The 22,636-nt window shown below is 37.1% G+C and overlaps 1 protein-coding gene across 9 annotated transcripts in view; it reads right to left on the bottom strand.

Moving 5' to 3' along the window:
* Positions 1-469: 469 nt before the first annotated feature.
* The window catches only part of bdl (borderless), an 83,785-nt gene continuing 61,618 nt past the window's right edge, over positions 470-22,636 (bottom strand). For all 9 annotated transcript variants that reach the window (XM_067767698.1, XM_067767700.1, XM_067767699.1 and 6 more), the window contains 7 exons: positions 22,086-22,308; positions 21,509-21,793; positions 13,092-13,240; positions 10,338-10,598; positions 6,819-7,047; positions 1,484-1,690; positions 470-1,408 (listed from right to left, as the gene is read on the bottom strand). In XM_067767698.1, coding sequence (XP_067623799.1) covers positions 903-1,408; positions 1,484-1,690; positions 6,819-7,047; positions 10,338-10,598; positions 13,092-13,240; positions 21,509-21,793; positions 22,086-22,308 — 1,860 coding nt within the window. In that variant the 3' untranslated portion in view covers positions 470-902. The remainder of the gene's footprint in view (positions 1,409-1,483; positions 1,691-6,818; positions 7,048-10,337; positions 10,599-13,091; positions 13,241-21,508; positions 21,794-22,085; positions 22,309-22,636) is intronic.

Genomic DNA, 22,636 nt, shown 5'->3' with positions numbered 1-22,636 from the left:
GTTTATCATTACAGATACATTTTAAAGTTGCTTGGGAAAACAACCCTAAGAATTTAAAAATTATTCTTGGAATCGTTACCGGGTATACCTTGGTACCACTTCGTCGTTTTTTTTAGTGTAGAGACAATATCAAATATTTGTTGAAGCTTTAGAGATCTGAAGTTTACAATAATTTATCCATTACATGGAAGCGGTAACGGAGAAGAACTTTACCATTTTCTCAGCAGGTATGTGTTCTTTTAAAAGACAGGCATACAGTCGGAATAATTTTGTATCTCAATTAGATCTACTACACACTGAATTTTGCCCACGGTCTCTAAAATCGAAGAATATGCCTCGTTTTTTTGGCAGAGAAAGATAAAGAAAATAGGGCAATGGAGAAGTAACGTCATATATTTCAATTGTTTTTGTTTTTATCGGCCTATTGTCATATATTTCATTAAATAAAATTTATTTGATCAAAGGGCAATTGTCTCTTATAAATAAAAGCAAACATATAATGGATTTATTTTAGTTTTTTTGTTTCAACTACTAATTTTTTTCGCAAAATTAATTTAAGATAAAACAAACAAAGTATTTATAATCATAAAATGGGTTATGTTATAACATTAGTGACTTAAACTAAATTTTGAATTATTCATTTACAAATTTTTAGTTTCGAAATATTTAGTTACTTAAAAAAAGTTATCTTAATCGATTCCAAATAATTTCGAAATTCAATTTCACCCATTTGTCAACTCAAAATATTGAGATTTGTTCTTGTCGCGGTAATATCTACTTGCGTCCTTCGACTATGGCTTTGGATCTTTCTGTCACTGTACTACACACACCTCTTTCTCTCTCCCACTTCAATGGCACTCACTCACCGTTTGCTTATGGAATTGCCACGTAATCTCATATAATCATGTATTATTATTTCTCTCACTATCTTTAGCATCATCATCGTTGCCACCGCTCATGAGCAAATGTTGCCAGCAACTACGTTTGACATATAAAAATGCAACCAGCGCACAGAGTAAAAATATAATACCAACAGTGCTGCCAATGAGTACAGCGCGTGCTCTACGATGTGAAGGCACTTCAATAGTGAGCACATCGCTAGCCACCTGTTCGCCATTGATCGAAGTTGCTATCACTTGTATTTTGAAAATGGAATCCTCCTTGAGATGACGCAACTGATAGAAATCGTCGAATGTTTCGATAGTGCCGATTAGAAAATGTTCGGGTTCTTTCCACCAACGTACGGTGTATAAGCGTACTAATTCGGCACCACGCTTCGGTTGTTTCCAATGCAGTAGCCAACCTTGTACATTATTTGTTGCTGTCAAATTCCATGGTGCGCTAATGCTACTCTCTAATGGATTAGACTGATGCAACATGTCGGCTTCGTTCGTTTCCATGGTCGATTCTGTATAGGAGATAAAAATGTGAAAGATGCTAGAAAGTCCAATATTTGAATGCAGATGAGTTTTCCGCTACTTACGCTGTGTTGAAAATTGTAATGTTTTACTAAACATGCCATCGCCATATTTATCTTGGCTGAGTACCATGAACTCATAATTTTGTCCTGGTTGCAAATTTTGTATCGTTGCTTCCATAACATTTTTCTGCAGAATGCGCATTGTACGCCATTCTGGCGAATCGATGAGACGATACCACACCGTGTATTCCAAGTTGGGACGCAGGTAGCCTATAGGAATTGAGAAATAAATTTAATACATTTTATTAAATTGGGCCAATTCAATGTTAGACCTTTTCGTCGAGCAGTCCACTGTTAAGCGTAACCCACCTATTACAAATTGGGTGCTTTACGACTAGTTGCCAGCTAGAGACCCTCTGGATTGGCCCTGAAAAAGCTCCTCATCAACGGGGGAGCTAGAGGATCTTCACATGGGCATACTTAAATTTCTTGGAAGCGACTTTTCCAGTGCCCAAACCACGCGATACGGTGGTCCCGCGATTTGGATTTACTGCGCAAGTCCTTAAGGGAACCGCTCAAAAAGAAAAGAGCTAAAAGCTTTTTGCGAAGACCTGACGATACTTGGACAGGCACACAGAAGAGGAAACTCTACAACTGCTCCTGGATACACATTTTGCGGGACTGGCTGTAGACATCCCAATCACGAAGGACAGGGGATTTAAGTCGGCAGTTAAAAGCTCAAAACATGTGAGGCTGCTGTACCGGACGGGATCATCTTCACACAGCTTATTAACTGCAGACCGATCAGACTTTCGTCCTTCGTACTCATGACCCTAGTTAGGATTATTGTCTTATGGCCTTTGGACGACCTAGCAACTCTTTAACGAAACTGGATGCAAATAGGTACGTTGTGGGAATGATTGTTCAACTACTCAAAGAAAGGAATAAGGGAAGTCGTATATAACACACCACGTCAAAAGGGCACACCTAAGTGCGTTGTTCCTTCCTATTGTACCTAACGGTAAATTCACTAATAGGAGATGAAAATTGGCAAACGCTGATAACCTAGCTATTGCGTACAGAAGCAAATCCACTCAAACTGTGACTTTGTTGGCCTAAATTAATATATCAAGATTGATTCATACCACCTTTATTCGACTCATATTGCTGTGTGATGTATACATGCGGTGGGTAAGATGTCAAGCCCAGATTTTCTGGGAAAAGAGCACAGTTTGGTTAGCATAATTACTGCCCCAACGCTAAGCAAGGCTACCAGATCATTCTTCAGACTCCACTCTTAAATATGGCAGGATGCTGAGCAGCAGCAATGTTAACCCTGAGTGTAAGAGAGTCGACCGTTTTGAGTGCCAAACCATGGGACACTGAGACATACTAAACCATTAGACTTTGATTTATCAAAGCACGGATGGCTGTGCGGTCACAACAGGTACGGACAGCAAATTTATGGTAATCATTTCCAGCAGGGTTGATTGGGTGGTGTCGGATTCGTGCTTTGCTACTGACATCAACATTTACATATAAAAGGCAGGGTGGGAGGAGGGGTCTATTGAAAGGACCGATACCTCCTACTCTTTTTCAGACTACATGGTAAGTGTAGTGTCTTCCAGGCATGAACGCCTCGGGTAAGATGGGAAAACGCCCTATCTAAAAGGAAATCTTTGTTCTTAGCAACAGCTAATTAGCTATGAAATCAGCGATCGGTAGCTACAAACCACAGGGTGCCAGATACCTAAGCAAATCTGTCCAAAATGGGATCTTAAGGGACCCTGTCAATTTTACACCTTAAATGGGATTACATTTTCCACGCGGGCATAATACCAACATCATCTCATGGGTTGGAATGCAAAAAGGCTAGGAGACCATAAGGCTTCTATACTGTGGGAGCTGTTAAGATCAGGAAGAGGAAGGACGATGGATTACTTCATGTGCAACTTTCCGACGTTTAGTGGTGCCAAAATGAGCTCCCTGTAAGTTCCCTTTCTGGATAAGCTACGCCAGGGCGAGGAATACGGCATCGAGGGCTTGGTAACTTTTATTAGGTCCCCGTAATGGTATGGAAAGGGAATGTAATGTAATGTAATGTCTGTTTTTGGTATCACAACGGCTTCTTGACACTAGCCTATGTGTGATTAAGCGGCAGCTACTTCAACATAACGTAACCTATGGTAATTCTCTTCACGAACAGATATAGTCACAGTGTGATCAAAGCGATAGTTTACGCTATAAAAGGGCTACTAGACAGTATAGCTCCAGAGAGCAAGTTGAGAATGCTTATTGATAATAAAACTGAATGAAAGCGAGTCAACAATGACGAAATCAAATATTTAGCGGAAAAGTTGGGTTGGCGAGTTCGGGGTATCTTATAGTTTATTTCTGCTCTGCGAGCGCGAACCCGGTTATGAGATGCGCGTTGAAGGCTCCGAGATGTATTTGAAGCTGCCATGGAACTCTGTATGATCTAACATGAGGATAATATCGTATAGCTACAAGCGATCTGCGTGGAAAGAGCTTAGATATGTGGGACACGATGTAGTTGATCTGCCATTTCTTTTAACGTTCGTATGAGACAGCAAAAGGCTTAATTTGGTTTTTGTTGGATTGATAAGAATGAACGTATTTAAAATAGTAGTAATGTTTGTAGTTCCATGCACAGCTTCTGAACATAGTCGAATAAATCTGGTGAAGTATCACAGAACATCTATATTTCAGAGCGTAAGTCTGATATGGTTTTAGTCGAAGAGTTCAAAGACTCTTCTGGTGAGCTCTAAAGACGAAAAAAAGCGATAAATTGAGTAACCTAAAGTATATATTGTGGCGAATGTTAGCATCAGTATGCTGTTAGTAAATAACCCCAACAACAAAAACAACAATCAGCCACACTTGTGTACATTAACACATCAAAGCAGGCATGCTTAACCAACGAAACGATATCATTTCGTTACGATAATCAACGTTAATAAACGAAACGAGTCATTTCGTTTCGTTTATTAACGTTAAGATCGTCAAATTAACGAAATGATTTCGTTTCGTTTTCTGCCATATCAAAACGAAATCAAATCGTTTATGTTGATTATTAATTTCATACTATGCTGGCAAAGCTGATTGATGGCGGAGTCATTAAAGGTGAAAGCATTATCCAAGCTGATTGCAACTTTTCTCATGAATTTTGACAGTACGAACATTTCTCAGAGTATTTTTGACATTACCACCAACGAATTACACAAACAAATTACATAGAGTTTGTGTGTGTATATGCGCTCGTTGTTGCCACCTTACGGCTTCACCATGGCTATAGCATTGCCAGCATAATTCAAACATAAAGTATCACGTTTTCGTTAACGTTTTTAACGTTAACGAAAGCTTTTCGTTTCGGTTAAAAACGAGATACAATTTATCTTGATAATTTCTTTATCGATAATATTTCGAAGTGTTTCAACGGAAACGGTGGAAATTTTTTGATAAACGATTAGCTTAACGTTAAGGTGCATCCCTGCATCAAAGTAAGTCGTTTACACACATCCGAAATGGCGACGAAGAATATCTCAAACCCATCACCAGCAGCTTAAAGCAAAGAAATTATCTCACATACACATATGTAGTCACCAGCTAAGAGCAGAAGTTGTTACTCACACATACACACGTATATACCTAAATAACCAAGCAGGAGATACAACTGTTGTAAAAGGTGAAACGTCAAGCCCTAAGGAGAAATATGCAAACGAGGCAACATAGATTATAAAAGCAGCGCAAGTAGAGGAATAACAAATCAGTTTGATTTAAATACGCTATTAATTTTGATGTATAATTGTGAAGTACCACTCCCAAAGTAGTCTAAATAAAGACAATTTTGCAGTGATATTGGAGCTATTTATTCGACAGTTCAGCGATTGGAACGTTATAAGAAGGTACATAATTATCAGGAAACACCACTCAAAAGAGAAAGCTTAAACAATACACCAACAAAATGTAATATAACAACAATAGTCACGCAATTTTCCAAAATTCAATATACCACAATATAGTGGCCATCAATAACAAAAGTTTTGGCCAATCAACTAGAAAAATTTCATTGTGTGCATATTCATCGAACCGATACTACCGTTGTTTCCATATCAACTTAACATTATTGCTCACCCCACACTCTACCTTCAATAACATAAAGTTAGCTACAATCAATGCCTAAAGTTGAGTGAACAAAAAGTTACAAGTAAGGCCGTCTAAGTTTAGCTGAGACCTTCTGTCGTATAGTCAGTCCTTTTAGTGTCATTTTTTTGACACAACGTGATCAAAAACGGCTGTGTTTATTAATCAATTCCTTTACAGAGGAAATAATTGTTTCACAGTTTTTTCACGATAGGTCAATTAATTTTCCAGTTATCGCTCCCAAAACGAAGAAGAATGATTGCTCAAGAAAGGGGCGGTGACACGCCCATTTTCAAATATTTTTAATTCTTTATTTTCTTGTTATAAATACACTTTAAAATTAAAATAGCTTTGATATACATTTTATTTAATGTAGCCAATTATTTATATCTAAGGTCCATTTAGATTTCTTGAATATATAATTGGGCGTGGTCCTTATCCGATTTCGTAAATTTTGGCTCAAATATTGAGGGCTAAAAGACAAATGTGTGTACCGAATTTTTTCAAGATACATGAACTGGTCAAAAAGAGGGCGGGTTACAACCATTTCCAAAAATGAATTTTTCTTTTCACTCCCTTGTAAATGGGACCGTAAGGTCGACAAAATTAATATACTCTATGCGCTTTGCCCAGTTGAGTATAAAAATAACATCAATGTTTCAGCTAAACAAATGAAGTAGTCAACGAATGCATATTGTAACGAATTTACTTGCAAATCTTCTTATTTGCAACCCTCTGCTAACTTCGAATCACTAAACTTTTGAATAAATAACTCCAATATGTAATAATGCAAAATGGCCTTTATTAAAGTACTTCACAATAACACTCAAACTGTGCAACGAATAGCTTGCTTAATAACCAAACTGATTGATAACTCAAATCAAACTGAATTCCAGCGCCTCTACATTTGCTGCCTTTTATACTCTCTGATTTCAACGCTTCCAAGCGCTTCCATTTCCAGAATCTTCTAGTCCATCAGCTCTCAAACTTCTCAGCTGTAACTACAATTGCACGATTGTATAGCTTCTCTCATTGCATACTTCCAGGAGTATCTCAGATATATGCATGTGTTTGTGTACATGGTACATATGTGTAGACGCAATTATTGTTTCGTTTATGTAGATACATAATGATTGAATTATTGATGTGAATTCGCGTCACTGCTTAGCATCGGCTTAGAGATAGCAGCACCCCTTAGTTTTGCTAATATTCGTAACAATATGAACGAACTTACCTGGTTGCCAACGTATTGTTATTGCTGTTTCTGTGCTATTTGCTGTCAAATTGTAGGGTGGTCGTGGTGCAATATTTTCGATCATTAATTCTGTTTCGGCAGTTATGGTAGCAGCTTCATTAGTGGCCGAACACTCATACAAACCACGATCTGTTTCAATCAAATTTGTAATGATTAAATTCCCAGAATTGATGGTGTGACGTTCTTCGGGTAAAGCGCTGCCGTCTTTCTGCACAAAAACAATGAGGGGGTAAAGAGAAACACTCATTAGTCAATTATAATACTTCATTGAATGAATATTTATTTAGGCTTAACAAAGAGGATAGTAATTGAAATGTATTGTAATAACATAAACTAGTTGGAACTGTTTTGATTCTGCATGTAGCGGTATTTTGGTTGAAGGGAGAGAGACAGTGGCTATTCTGTAGTGTTGTGTAGTCCAATGAATAGGATTCTATAGATAATGAGCTTGGCGCCAGATGCGATTGCTATTCGAAGGCCTGTAAGCTCGTGCTTTGCATTTGGATTGGATATAGTCGCTGCAATATTGGGGTAGAATGAATTTTTTTGGAAAGCTGTCAACTCTTTCCATGGTGTTATAGTTGTTTATGAAATTATACTAATACAATAAGATTCAAATAGCTTGGAAGATGATGACCTTGATATACAAATCCCTGACGATAAACACTATTATGGCAAAGCTCTTTAATAAAAAGGCGTGAATAGTATTCAGTATTCACTGAATACCAAGTGTTCGTGAAGTTCGAAATGTAAATATGTATATATGTGTACGTCTAGAAACCTAAGGTTTTTATGTTAGCCAGAGCTTACCTAGGAGTTAAAGTTTAGCAGAAACAGAGGCGACTTCATCAAAAAAAAATAGTTTCAGGCTTCTTTAGAAGAGCTTCGTTGTCTCCTTGCCTGCAACACACCAAACCGACAAATTATTATTTTACTATCGATAGCTAATTATTAACGTCGAGTAATCGGTTTGCTATAGGCTTGCTATTGCCGCAACACTGGATTTTTATTGGTATCTTGTCGGCTTGTTATAGCCGGTTTACAGATGTGTCATAGATCTTATATTGAAGTTTTATCGGTATTTGTTTCTTTACAAAACGATGAGGCGTATATACCCCCAGCGGGTTAGGGGACTTAGAATATACCCTCTACAGGTATGCTGTCGTAAAATACCAAATTGAATAAAGGAGTTGTGAAGGGCAACCCTTTCAAGGGCACAATCTATAGCTTCTCCAACCAAATTGTCAACTTCACCTACCCGTAGCGAATTCTGTTTCTTTAACAGCCGAGGCGACCCCAAGTTTCTCATTGATCTAGGGGTGGGAAGGCGGCATAGCTAGAAGGTTTCATGTGATCATACTAAGTCTTCCGCAAGATAGTCGGGCTAGTACCTTAATGGTTCTTGTTACCGGAACGTACCTGAAAAGGACCAACACCACCGATAACACTCCACAATACCTTCGGGCAGTGTCCTCATCGCTACAACAACAAAATGAGTCCTTTATAACACGTGGATAACAAGCGGCCACCGAAGATCCTGGGTTCAAACCCAGTAGGGCTGTAGTATCAACCTCTTCATTAACTGTGTTGTTTAGGTAATTTCAATGCATCTTTTTCCTCCTTGATTAAGTAGTTGGAAATAAGTCGTATAATCGGACAACTTGACTTGCAACAACTTTGTCGTCGTTAAATTTTAATCAACCAATCAATCACATTTCAAAACTGTCACTATCCCACACCATTGCAACATGCCACATGCCACTGCAGCACAGGAGGCATAGCACAACATTGTGTAGCTTGAAACAATGAAATTTTCCTCCCGACACCGTTATATTGAATTTGGCATACTTAAAGCCACTTTCCAATTTCCGTTGCCCAATTGCTGGTTTGCCCAACAAACACTTAAGTGTGTACAAATACTGGCGATGTTCCCTGTCGGGATTCAAAATGGTTGTGTCAAGGGCTTGTCAAACCCAATTATCGTCATCACTTACTCCTCCAACGGATTAGTGGGCTTAGAATATACCCGAGGCAGGTATTCTTGTTGTAAGAGGCGATTTAAATACCCAAATAACCCAAAGGGTTGTCAGCGCAATTTATAGCTCTGGTTACCCCAAGTTCCGCACGGAAGTAGGGGTGAGGTCAGGATGGCCAGATGGTTCACAGCGTTCATATTAAATCATTCTCGAGATGGTCGGGCTCGTGCCTTCATGGTGCTTGTTGCCATAACGAATCGGATTTATATCCGGTAAAAGAGCATCAATATCGACAACACTTCCCCAACCTTCGTGGGGTGTTTTTACCGCTATAACATCAACAGCAACTTTACCTGGTCGTAGATAATTATGTTAGCTTAGCAGAAAAGGCTTTGGTTTCCCAAGTTCCTCATGAAGGAAGGGGGTTGAATGATCTTTGAGGCTCAAAGTGGTTATATCAAGCTTGAGATACAACTCTTCCTGAAAGCATGTTTGTAATCAGTCAGTTTGAATTTAACACGCTTAAATGAAGTACGCGATAACCGTACTACTCCCAAAGTAGTATAAATAAAGAACGTTTTGTTATACTGAATATTTGAGTTAATTATTCGACAGTTCAGAGATTCGAACAATAGAGATTGAAAAATAATCAGAATTTCCCAAATTTCGCTACCATATATTGAGTCTTCGTAGCATTATTTGAAATGAAACCTCTGTGCAACACGTCTAAACAGTTTCCATTAGGGACTAAAATGATTTTTTATTTAAAAGTTAAGTTTTCTAAAGTTATCTAAAAGTTATCGATTTGTTTTCGGCTTGTTACCAATTTACTCTCTGCGTATTTAAGATTTGTTATAAAAAACGTATGGATTTTTTATTAGAATTGTATCGGTTTGTTATCGAATCCTTATCGGAGTTTTCCTTATTTGTTATCATCGTGTTATCGTTTTTTTAGCGACGTCACAATGGTTTGCTATGAAACAGACATCATTAAAGCTTCAATATAAAATCGGTGACACTTCTCTGACCTGTCGATAATAAACCGATAAGAAAGCAATAAGGAGCTCGGCGATAGCAAGTCGATAAGGAAAAAAGAAACATCAACGATAATAAATCGCTAGCGATAATAAGCCGATAGCCAAACAATGAATTTACATGAAAATTTCAGATCGGGTGAAAATTTCACATAGGGTATGCTGTATCATGACTAATGTGGTTACAGAATTTGCTATTACTGACCAGCAGATGGTCGGAACACTGCTGCTGTATCAAGTTGCTTGCATCTGAACGAATTCCATCATAATAATTCCAAATTTTCATTCTGGTGCTGTCGTTTTATCTACATATGTATATACTTTGTAGCTACATACATACGTACGTATGTATGTAACTACTTTAAAATTGTTATTGTTTGTTAGAGCATGAGCTCATATAATACATATATTGTGTGTTGTATTTGTTTGAATGTGTTTGTATGTACATATGTATGGATGTAGCTTCAAATAATTGTAACTGTACTTACTCGACTCCAGACAATTGTTGGTCGATTATTTCCGTCTCGGTCAATAGCTTCGCATGGTAATTCAGCTGTTTCACCCAACTTTTGTATGTAAATGGGTTTAGGTGTAATACTAAATATTGGTGGACGCAACACAATTACACTAATTATGGGCGATGGCCCATCCGTGCCCAGATCATTGTAGGGTGTACACGTATAACTGCCTGCCGTACTTTCATCGACTTTAGAGAAATAAAGACTGCCATTGCTTTTGTAGAAAACGCCCTGTGGAATGTAAGTAGAAAATTTAGGTGAACAAATTTTAAAATTTAATTTAGAAAAAAAAAATTTATCATTTAGTGGTATTTATGTTTAATGCTAGATATAAAAGAAGGCATGATACATTTCAACGTAAAATCGTTTAAATATCTGTAACCGGTCGATACCAAGACTCTGCGATAACAAGCCGATAACTCGAGTTTCGTAGCAAACTCAAAAGTCTTCGATAAAAAATGTATAACTTTTCGATATCAAATCAATATCGTGTTTGGATAACAAGTCGATAACCTTTCGATGACAAATCAATAACACGGCATTGAGAAACTGGTAACACGCAACTCGATAATTCCTAAAAATATATCGATATTTTTTAGTTAATGTGGAATGTAATTAACCAAGCGATTTTCAATCTATCTAAAGGAAGTATAGATCCCTCGGGGATGACAAGACGACAACTCGAGTTTCACAACAAACCAAAAAGTCTTCGATAAGAAATCGATAATTTTCGATATAAAATCGATATCTTTTTTGAATAACAAGTCGATAACTTTTCGATTGCAAATCAATAACACGGCATTGAGAAACTGGTAACACGCAAATCGATAATTTCTAAAAATATATCGAAATTTTTTGTTAATGTGCAAAGTAATTAACCAAGCGATTTTCAATCTATGTAAAGGCTGTACAGATCTCTTTCGTATGGATATTGGTAATTAAAGAAATTTTCGGAGCTTGAAAACTATAGTGAAAGAGTAGAGTGGTGTACTCTAACGAGTTAGTGATACAGATCAAGGGTAGGGAAAAACATAACTGCTGATTTGAATCCCACCTAGCCTGAAATTGTTCTGTTCATTAGGAAAAAAAATCGCTTCTTTCAATTTTCGAAAATTAAACAGCATTGGCATTAATATCTCCTCTAAAGCCAATAACCTTGCAATAGTTCTCGGCACCTTACTAAACTGGAAGGATCATGAAATTAAAATTAAAACTAAAATTGGATCTTACATGTCAGAACTTCCAGTAAAAATCAGATTTGTCTACATATTTAACCCACATGCTAAGCTAAGTAATTTGAAATGGATCAAAGAATATAAGATAATGAAGAGGAGATGGTACATCACTCACTTTGTTAATATCCAAAACTGCAGATACGTCTAAGCATTCACTCATATTTAACTTCCTATTAAGAAAACAATCAGCTGTGTACCCAGGTACTTGTTAGCGAATCCAGAGCATATAACGCTTGGGCGTCTTCTGCTGGTCGAATAGCTACAGTTTACTTTTATGAGTACTTTACCTCCCTGTAGAATTAGCTTAGGGTGAATGTACACACCTAATTGAGGACTTGAAACTTCATTGAGAAAAATATGGCTCGTCCTCTTGTAAAAAAATACAAGGAAGCGAGGAATAGTTTTCCGTGTTTTCCGTGAAACAAAAAATATTTCACAGTTTAGAAATATAATCACCGTAAAATAGCATTGATGAGTTTGAAGCCGAGCTTTTGAAGTACTTGGACTTCAGTGCTTTTTTCCATTAGTGAATATATGTATTTAATTAGCGAGATATGCTCCTATTGCTTTATACAATTGTTTTTGTTATTGACATTAGCGAAAAATTAAAGAGTTTAGAAACGGCAATGTTTACTAGCACATGTTTCTGAATATCACTTCTTCATCAGCTAGCTTCTCGGAAATCTCCAACATTCATGCTTTATACTGTTGTAAAAGCTTTTATCCACTCAGCCATATGAATGCCCCGCCGCACGCTTTGCAATTGACCTCTAAGTGTTGCCCTTTTGTTGCTATTCCTTTAGGTACATACTTATTCTATATGTCTTTTAATATTAATTGTGTGGAATAATTATAGGCGCGCTCCAAGCGCTTAGTAAAATTTGGTTTATAGCATTGCTTTTATAAGCAGAGACCAATTGGAAAGCGAGCAGCGGGGCATTCATATGGCAGAGTGGATAAAGGCCTCTACATTAGTATTAAGTATGAATGTTGGAGACTTCGAGTTCTATACTTTTCTCGCGAAAAGCTACCTGATGAAGAAGTGAAATTCAGAAACACACCCATGGTAAACATCCGTTTGTAAACTTTGTAATTTTTCTCTAATATAAATATTAGTTGCTATATTTTTCTGCTCATTTAGAAAAAAATTGCAATTGAAAAGCAATAAAAAACTTGGCAACATAGTTCTGTTCGCTTGGTCTGTTCTTATTTTCAAATTGAATTTTCCTTTTTCTATTGTATCAGCTTGTACAAGGATTATAAAGTGCTTATATGAAATGAGTCAATTTAGCTCATAACATTTACAGCAAGTGAAATTGAACATTTACAATTTTGAACGGAACCTAGTTCTCGTATTTCAACTAACTGTAAAGTCATAATCTAAGCGTGTTCGTTTTTCGTAATTGTTTGCATCACTCGAATAATTAAACGATTTCTTTATGATGCATATATATAAATATCACTTTTTCAACATCCTTTTAATACGTACCGGTACATTATATGAGTCGAAGAGTAGGCCGTCTTTTTCCCATCGCAAATTTTTCAATGGCGGATTGGCGCGAAAGTGACAATCAAGCACCGCTGGTTGACCAAATGGCAGATAAACCTCGGGTGGTGCATAAATCACTTTAGCCTTATCTGCAAGAAATAGCAATGACAATAATGAGAGTATAAATGTCGGGATACATTTAAATGTAGGGTAGAAATAAAATGCAACATACACCAATAAATATCAATTCAAACTGCTAAAAACTGTTCAGCTAGTCGTTAAAAATAAATATAATAAATGTAATAATTTGTACTTTGGTTTTTCGGAGGGCGAAAAGTTTTTTTAACAATAGTATTTGGTAAATTAGTGGACTGTATGTTATTAACACGCTTATACTAGCTTCACTTGTATGTATGCTTGTGTGTGACTCTCTAGGCTGGGCTCGAAAAGGAGAGTTAGACCCATATAGCGGCAATTATTAAAGACTCGCGGCAGTGGTTACATAACTCGCTACAAAACAAGTTGTGCTTTACAGAGGAGACACGTACATATGTGCTACGGTGTTATCAACATCAAATATCGAAACTGGATTGTAGATACTAAAACGGCACCATATTTGTGTGCTTTTTAGTTTTTTCAAACTATATTGTGACTAAGGGATACTATCATCTCTAAGCCGATGCTAAGCAGTGACTTGTATACACATCAATAGACCAATCATTATGTCTACACATATGTACGTACACGCAGTGGAGAAGATACGCACAAACATATGCAGATGTCTCATCTGAGATGCTCCCAAAAGTATACAATTATAATTGTGGAAGTGTCGCTCGCAAACACACGCGCATATGAGAAGCTATACACGTGCATCTGTAGTTATAATTATATAGCAGTAACTAAGTAAATTCTGGAAAAGCCTAGAAGGATGCAAACGAGAAATCACAGAGTATAAAAGGCCGAAACAGTAGAGGCGCTACAATCAGTTTGATTTAAGACGCTATCTGGCGAGCAATAGTAGTGTTATTGTGAAGAACTTTAATAAAGGCCATTTTGCATTATTGAATAGTGGAGTTATTTATTCAACAATTTAGTGATTCGAACTTAGCAGAAGGTTGCAAATAAGAGGATTTGCAGTAAATTCATTACAATATTTATTTTATATGTTTATTTTATTTATGTGTTCTTGTTGAACAGCAGAGGATGCTAAGCACCTGTTACACCTTTCTATACTGAGTTGAGCAGAGCTCACAGAGTATATTAACTTTGATTGGATAACGGTTGGTTGTACAGGTATAAAGGAATCGAAATAGATAGGGACTTCCATATATCAAAATCTTCAGTATCGAAAAAAAAAAAATTGATTGAGCCATGTCCGTCCGTCCGCCCGTCCGTCCCTTAGCACGATAACTTGAGTAAATTTTGAGGTACCTTGATGAAATTTTGTAAGTAGGTTACTGGGCACTCATCTCAGATCGCTATTTAAAATGAACGATATCGGGCTATAACCACGCCCACTTTTTCGATATCGAATATTTCGAAAAACCGAAAAAGTGCGATAATTCATTACCAAGTACGTATAAAGCGATGAAACTTGGTATGTGAGTTGAACTTATGATGCAGAATAGAAAATTAGTAAAATCTTGGACAATGGGCGTAGCACCGCCTACTTTTAACAGAAGGTAATTTAGAAGTATTGCAAGCTGTAATTTGGCAGTCGTTGAAAATATTGTGATGAAATTTGGCAGGAAAGTTACTCCTATTACTATATGTATGCTTAATGAAAATTAGCAAAATCGGAGTCCGACCACCACGATTTTTTCAAAGTCAAAATAAAAAAAAATTTATTATCTTTACAGTATATAAGTAAATTATGTCAACATTCAACTCCAGTAATGATATGGTACAACAAAATACAAAAACAAGTAAGGAAGGTTAAGTTCGGGTGTAACCGAACATTACATACTCAGTTGAGAGCTATGTTGACAACATAAGGGAAAATAACCATGTAGGAAAATGAACCGAGGGAAACCCTGGAATGTGTTTGTATGACATGTGTATCAAATGAAAGGCATTAAAGAGTATTTTATGAGGGAGTGGGCCATAGTTCTATAGGTGGACGCCATTTAGGGATATAGCCATAAAGGTGGATCAGGTTGACTCTAGAATGCGTTTGTACGATATTTGTATCAAATGAAAGGTGTTAATGAGTATTTTAAAAGGGAGTAGTCCTTAGTTCCATAGGTGGACGCCGTTTCGAGATACCGCCATAAAGGTGGACCAGGGGTGACCCTAGAATTTGTTTGTACAATATGGGCATCAAACGAAAGGTGTTAGTGAGTATTTTAAAAGGGAGTGGGCCTTAGTTCTTTAGGTGGACGCCGTTTCGAAATATCGCCATAAAGGTGGACCAGGGGTGACTCTAGAATTTGTTTGTACGATATGGGTATCAAATTAAAGGTATTAATGAGGATCTTAAAAGGGAGTGGTGGTTGTTGTATAGGTGGTCGCATTTTCGAAATATCGCCATAAAGGTGGACCAGGGGTGACTCTAGAATTTGTTTGTACAATATGGGTATCAAACGAAAGGAGTTAATGGGTATTTTAAAAGGGAGTGGGCCTTAGTTCTATAGGTGGACGCCTTTTCGAGGTATCGCAATAAAGGTGGACCAGGGGTGACTCTAGACTTTGTTAGTACGATATGGGTATCAAATGAAAGGTGTTAATGAGGGTTTTAAAAGGGAGTGGTGGTTGTTGTATAGGTGGTCGCATTTTCGAAATATCGCCATAAAGGTGGACCAGGGGTGACTCTAGAATTTGTTTTTACAATATGGGTATCAAAAGAAAGGTGTTAATGAGTATTTTAAAAGGGAGTAATCCTTAGTTCCATAGGTAGACGCCGTTTCGAGATATCGTCATAAAGGTGGGCCAGGGGTGACTCTAGAATTCGTTTGTGCAATATGGGTATCAAACGAAAGATGTTAATGAGTATTTTAAAAGGGAGTGGCTCTTAGTTCTATAGGTGCACACCTTTTCGAGATATCGCCATAAAGGTGGACCAGGGGTGACTCTAGAATGAGTTTTTACGATAAGGGTATCAAATTAAAGGTATTAATGAGAGTTTTAAAAGGGAGTGGTGGTAGTTGTATATGTGAAGGCGTTTTCCAGATATCGACCAAAATGTGGACCAGGGTGACCAAGAACATCATCTGTTGGATACCACTAATTTATTTATATATGTAATACCTGCCAAGATTTTAAGGGTTTTTTATTTCGCCCTGCAGAAATGTTTCATTTTCTTCTACTTAATACGGTAGGTGTCACAACCATTTTATAAAGTTTTTTCTAAAGTTATATTTCGCTTCAATAAAACAATCCAATTACCTTACCATGTTTCATCTTTTTTTTCGTATTTGGTAAAGAATTATGGCATTTTTTTCATTTTTCGTAATTTTCGATATCGAAAAAGTGGGCGTGGTCATAGTCGGATTTCGCTCATTTTTCATACCAAGATAAAGTGAGTTCAAGTAAGCACGTGAACTAAGTTCATTAAAGATATGTCGATTTTTGCTCAAGTTATCGTGTTAACGGCCATGCGGAAGGACAGACGGACGACTGTGTATAAAAAATGGGCGTGGCTTCAACCGATTTCGCCCATTTTCACAGAAAACAGTTAGCGTCATAAAATCTATGCCACTACCAAATTTCAAAAGGATTGGTTAATTTTTGTCATGGGCGGAGCCACGCCCATTTTGAAATTTTCTTTTATTTTTGTATTTTGTTGCACTATGTCATTACTGGAGTTGAATGTTGACATAATTTACTTATATACTGTAAAGATAATAAATGTTTTGTTAAAATATTACTTAAACAAATTTTTTTTTTTTAAAAGTGGGCGTGGTCCTTCTCCGAGTTTGCTAATTTTTATTAAGCGTACATATAGTAATAGGAGTAACGTTCCTGCCAATTTCATCATGATATCTTCAACGACTGCCAAATTACAGCTTGCAAAAATTTTAAATTACCTTCTTTTAAAAGTGGGCGGTGCCACGCCCATTGTCCAAAATTTTACTAATTTTCTATTCTGCGTCATAAGTTCAACTCATGTACCAGGTTTCGTCGCTTTATCTGTGTTTTGTAATGAATTATCGCACTTTTTCTGTTTTTCGAAATTTTCGATATCGAAAAAGTGGGCGTGGTTATAGTCCGATATCGTTCATTTTAAATAGCCATCTGGGATGAGTGCTCAGGAACCTACATACCAAATTTCATCAAGATACCTCAAAATTTACTCAAGTTATCGTGTTAACGGGCGGACATGGCTCAATCAAATTTTTTTTCGATCCTGATTATTTTGATATATGGAAGTCTATATCTATCTCGATTCCTTTATATATGTACAACCAACCGTTATCCAATCAAGCTTAATATACTCTGTGAGCTCTGCTCAACTGAGTATAATAAAAGAAAATTTCAAAATGGGCGTAGCTCCGCCCTTTTTCATTTAATTTGTCTAGGATACTTTTAATGCCATAAGCCGAACAAAAATTTACCAATCCTTGTGAAATTTGGTAGGGGCTTAGATTCTAGGACGATAACTGTTTTCTGTAAAAAAGGGCGAAATGGGTTGAAACCACGCCCAGTTTTTATACACAGTCGACCGTCTGTCCTTCTGCTCGATCGTTAACACGATAACTTGAGCAAAAATCGATATATCTTTACTAAACTCAGTTCACGTAATTATCTGAACTCGATTTGTGTTGGTATAAAAAATGACCGAAATCTGATTATGACCACGCCCACTTTTTCGATATCGAAAATTACGAAAAATGAAAAAAATGCCATAATTCTATACCAAATACGAAAAAAGGGATGAAACATGGTAATTGGATTGGTTTATTGACGCAAAATATAACCTTAGAAAAAACTTTGTAAAATGGGTGTGCACCTGCAATATTAAGTAGAAGAAAATGAAAAAGTTCTGCAGGGCGAAATCAAAAGGCCTTGGAATCTTGGCAGGAATACTGTTCGTGGTATTACATATATAAATAAATTAGCGGTACCCGACAGATGTTGGTCTGGGTCACCCTGGTCCACATTTTGGTCGATATCTCGAAAACGCCTTCACATATACAACTACCACCACTCCCTTTTAAAACCCTCACTAATACCTTTAATTTGATACTCATATCGTACAAACAAATTCTAGAGTCACCCCTGGGTCACCTTTATGGCGATATCTCGAAAAGGCGTCCACCCATAGAACTAAGGCCCACTCCCTTTTAAAATAATCATTAACACCTTTCGTTTGATACCCATATCGTACAAACGCATTCTAGAGTCACCCCTGGTCCACCTTTATGGCGATATCGCGAAAAGGACTCCACCCATAAAACTAAGGCCCACTCCCTTTTAAAATACTCATTAACACCTTTCGTTTGATACCCATATCGTACAAAGAAATTCTAGAGTCACCCCTGGGCCACCTTTATGGCGATATCTCGAAAAGGCGTCAACCCATAGAACTAAGGCCCACTCCCTTTTAAAATACTCATTAACACCTTTCGTTTGATACCCATATCGTACAAACGCATATTCTAGAGTCACCCCTGGTCCACCTTTATGGCGATATCTCGAAAAGGCGTCCACCTATAGAACTAAGGCCTACTCCCTTTTAAAATACTCATTAACACCTTTCATTTGATACCAATATCGTACAAACGCATTCTAGAGTCACCCCTGGTCCACCTTTATGGCGATATCTCGAAAAGGCGTCCACCCATAGAACTAAGGCCCACTCCCTTTTAAAATACTCATTAACACCTTTCGTTTGATACTCATATCGTACAAAGAAATTCTAGAGTCACCCCTGGGCCACCTTTATGGCGATATCTCGAAAAGGCGTCAACCCATAGAACTAAGGCCCACTCCTTTTTAAAATACTCATTAACACCTTTCGTCTGATACCCATATCGTACAAAGAAATTCTAGAGTCACCCCTGGGCCACCTTTATGGCGATATCTCGAAAAGGCGTCAACCCATAGAACTAAGCCCCACTCCCTTTTAAAATACTCATTAACACCTTTCGTTTGATACCCATATCGTACAAACGCATTCTAGAGTCACCCCTGGTCCACCTTTATGGCGATATCTCGAAAAGGCGTCCACCTATAGAACTAAGGCCTACTCCCTTTTAAAATACTCATTAACACCTTTCATTTGATACCAATATCGTACAAACAATTCTAGAGTCAGCCATGGTCCACCTTTATGGCGATATCCCTAAATGGCGTCCACCTATAGAACTATGGCCCTCTTAAAATACTCTTTGATACCTTCCATTTGATACACATGTCATACAAACACATTCCAGGGTTACCCTAGGTTCATCCTACATTGTGATTTTCCCTTACTTTGTCTCCATAGCTCTCAACTGAGTATGTAATGTTCGGTTACACCCGAACTAAGCCTTCTTTACTTGTTGTGTATACAATTGGAGGCGACCACTTGTGCTCTGGGGGAAAAGCTTCCTCATTTCGCTGTGAAAACCCCGCCGTTGCAGCCTGTATGTATTTATTGGGGGCGATCACTTCGGCTCTAAGGTATTAGGTACGTTTTCAACCACCTTATTTTGCTTAAAAAACGACGATTTGGGATACAAATTTTAAACTATGCCTTTAGAATATTTAACTAACCAGTTGAGAATTACAACCGCACTTAATGGTTAATGAAAGGAAAGAAAAAATGTTCATAGTTTAAGTCACTTAAACAGTAAACGATAGTATTTCGTATATCCTTTCAATAAGTTTCAAAATAGAGAAATATTGCTTACCAATATCTTTTTAACATTAACATCCAAAACATTGGGAACAGAGATTATGAGATGAAAGGACATCGGAAATTGTTAGCTCGTGTCTTATCGCTAAGTCAATCAATATCAGCCAAGAGGCAACAATCAATGAGACGAATTTGTCTACTCATTATTCATTTCATAACTTCTCGCGGGTTAAGGAGCTTAGAGAATTCTCGCGGTAGGTATTACCGAAGGTATATCCGAAGATTCAAGGTGTTACGGAAAGTTGTTTTCAAGGCATTCGGGCTAGTGCCAGAAGGCGCTAGCACCCGAGCGTAATAGATTCTTATCTATTGCCTGGAATATTTCAATTTACATTGGAGGAGTATTTTTTGCGGTTATAACAACAACAAAGAAAACTACAAAGAATTTAACGAAATGTATACGAATATCGATAGCAAAAAGATGGGACATTGGAATGATTTTCAAAGCCAGAATTCATCAAAAACCAACAAGAATCTGCTAAAATCTTAAGAAATTTTAAAATTTGCTTATAATAGATAAATCAATAAAATAAAATAAAATAACGAATACTTAATTATTTTTAATTTATTTTACAAACAAAAACAAAAAAAAAATTTATATTAATGCCAATCCTGGATTCACGCCCCGGGCAAAGCAACATCAAAATTTAAGAAATAAGGTTTTTCTATTAGAAGAAAATGTTTCTAATCGGTGTAGCCCCTTGGTAGTGTTTGGCAAGCACTCTGTGAAAAAAGCTTCTCAGTGAAAACTCATCTGCCTCGCAGATGCCGTTCGGAGTCGGCATAAAACAAGTAGGTCCCTTCCCGCCAATTTGTAGAAAAATTTCAAAGGAGCACGACACAAATTGGAAGAGAAGCTTTGCCTAAAATCTCTTTGGAGGTTATCGCGCCTTACATTTATTTTATTTTTTATTTGAACTTCACTGGATTAGCGAAAATACTTCCCTTCAATTTTGTGATCTCGAAATTTTCCAAAATTTTTCTGAATTTCACTTCATTATCAGCTAGATTTTCGGGTGCTGAGTTTTGAACTCGAGTTCACCTGCATTCATGCTGGTGTTAAGGCAAATGTCTCTATCTACTTTGCCATGCGAGTTCCCCAATGCAAGTTCTGTAATTTGTCTTTAACTTTTGTTTTTCTGTTTCTTTATACTTTGTACCAAATTGTGTATAAAAGCCATTTGCCTGAACCACAGTATGAAGGCAGGTTAGCTCGAAGTCAAAGCTCAGCACCCGAAAAGCAAACTCGTGAAAAAGTGAAGTTCAGAAACATGTCCTAGTAACCATCGCCAGGTGCAAATTTTCTCTAATATCAATAACATAAAGAAAATATACAAATATGAAGTTGTCTTGATAATAAAATACAAGTTTTACATTTGTTTTCTCCAATTGTAATTTTTTGAGCTTGAGTTAAAAACCATTAAAAGAATCCCGCAATTCTTTTTGCTATTGATATTCACCAAAATATTTCACAAACGCATTTCCTAAACCACGCAAGCAAACTCTCACCCATACACACAGTCACCCATACTTTCAAAGTATATACATAAACATATGTTGGCTAGCTCAAGTTACTTACATTGTATATTGAGAAATGCTTTGGCATATTGAAATTCACCCTCCGTATTGTTGACACGACATTCGTATTCACCTAAATCGCTCATCATTGTTGGATCGATGCTGAGACTACCATCGGGACCAGTATGACAACGTCGCATTATATCCTGCACCTCCTCTAGCGGCGTGCCATCTTTGTACCAAGCAATTGTTGAAGTTTCTGGATATTTCATGACACAATGAAAGAAAGCAGTTTGACCCTCCATAATCGTTTGATTTACTGGCGGTATTTTTATGAGTGAACCACCTGTATAAAGGTGAAAAGTGAAAAAGAAGAAAAGAGAAAAAAGTGCATGAAAATGAGTAAGAAAATAAGGGGAGCTTACGATATAGAATACAGCATTGCTTCTTATTATTGCTTTTATGCTATTTCCTTAAAAAGGTCGAGCAAGTAATTGTAGCGAACTCATTGCGTTCATCTCACTGAATCATCAATTATTATTAGCTTTATGCTGTTGAAGTTTTTATTTATAGTTTGTATTCTCGACTTTTTTTTTATTTTTTTGCTTCTGTGCTTTTCTTAAGCTTATCATGCTCACCTTGTACAGCTAAATGATAGAGTGTGCCATTGTTGCGTACACTCGGTGTCCGATTGGGGAAGATGATTTGGCAGTGATACCAACCCTGATCCGATTCACGTATGGCAGTGAGATTAACAGATGCTTTACCATATTCCACATGATTGGTGACCGGATTTAAACGTCCATTGAAAAGTTCACTAGTTATGGACTCACCCTCATACCATGTGAATATTTTTTTATTCTGTATACAATAAAGTGTGAAAAAGAAAGAAGAGGAAAGTATTTTTAAAATACATATTATGAATTAGTCTGCGAAGAAATTAAATATAAAGATAAACTGACGAAGTTTCATACATTGCCGACTTTTACAGCTAAGATATTTTAAACCTAACTAAAGGGCACCGTTGAGCCTTCTACGGCTAAACACGAGTAATGGGATAGATTAAGGTACGAAGTCGAAATTCATGGCATAGACACATGACAGATTTTATCATAGAGAGAACAAAAGTTACATGAGTATCACGCAAGACAAAGGGCAACGAGCTGCCGTAAATATGTTCTGCTGCAGT

This window comes from Eurosta solidaginis, chromosome 2 (genome assembly GCF_040869045.1).
Source record: "Eurosta solidaginis isolate ZX-2024a chromosome 2, ASM4086904v1, whole genome shotgun sequence".
Taxonomy (NCBI): Eukaryota; Metazoa; Arthropoda; class Insecta; order Diptera; family Tephritidae; genus Eurosta; species Eurosta solidaginis.
The sequence above is the reverse complement of the archived record's forward strand: the minus strand, read 5'-3'. Positions and strand labels throughout refer to the sequence as shown.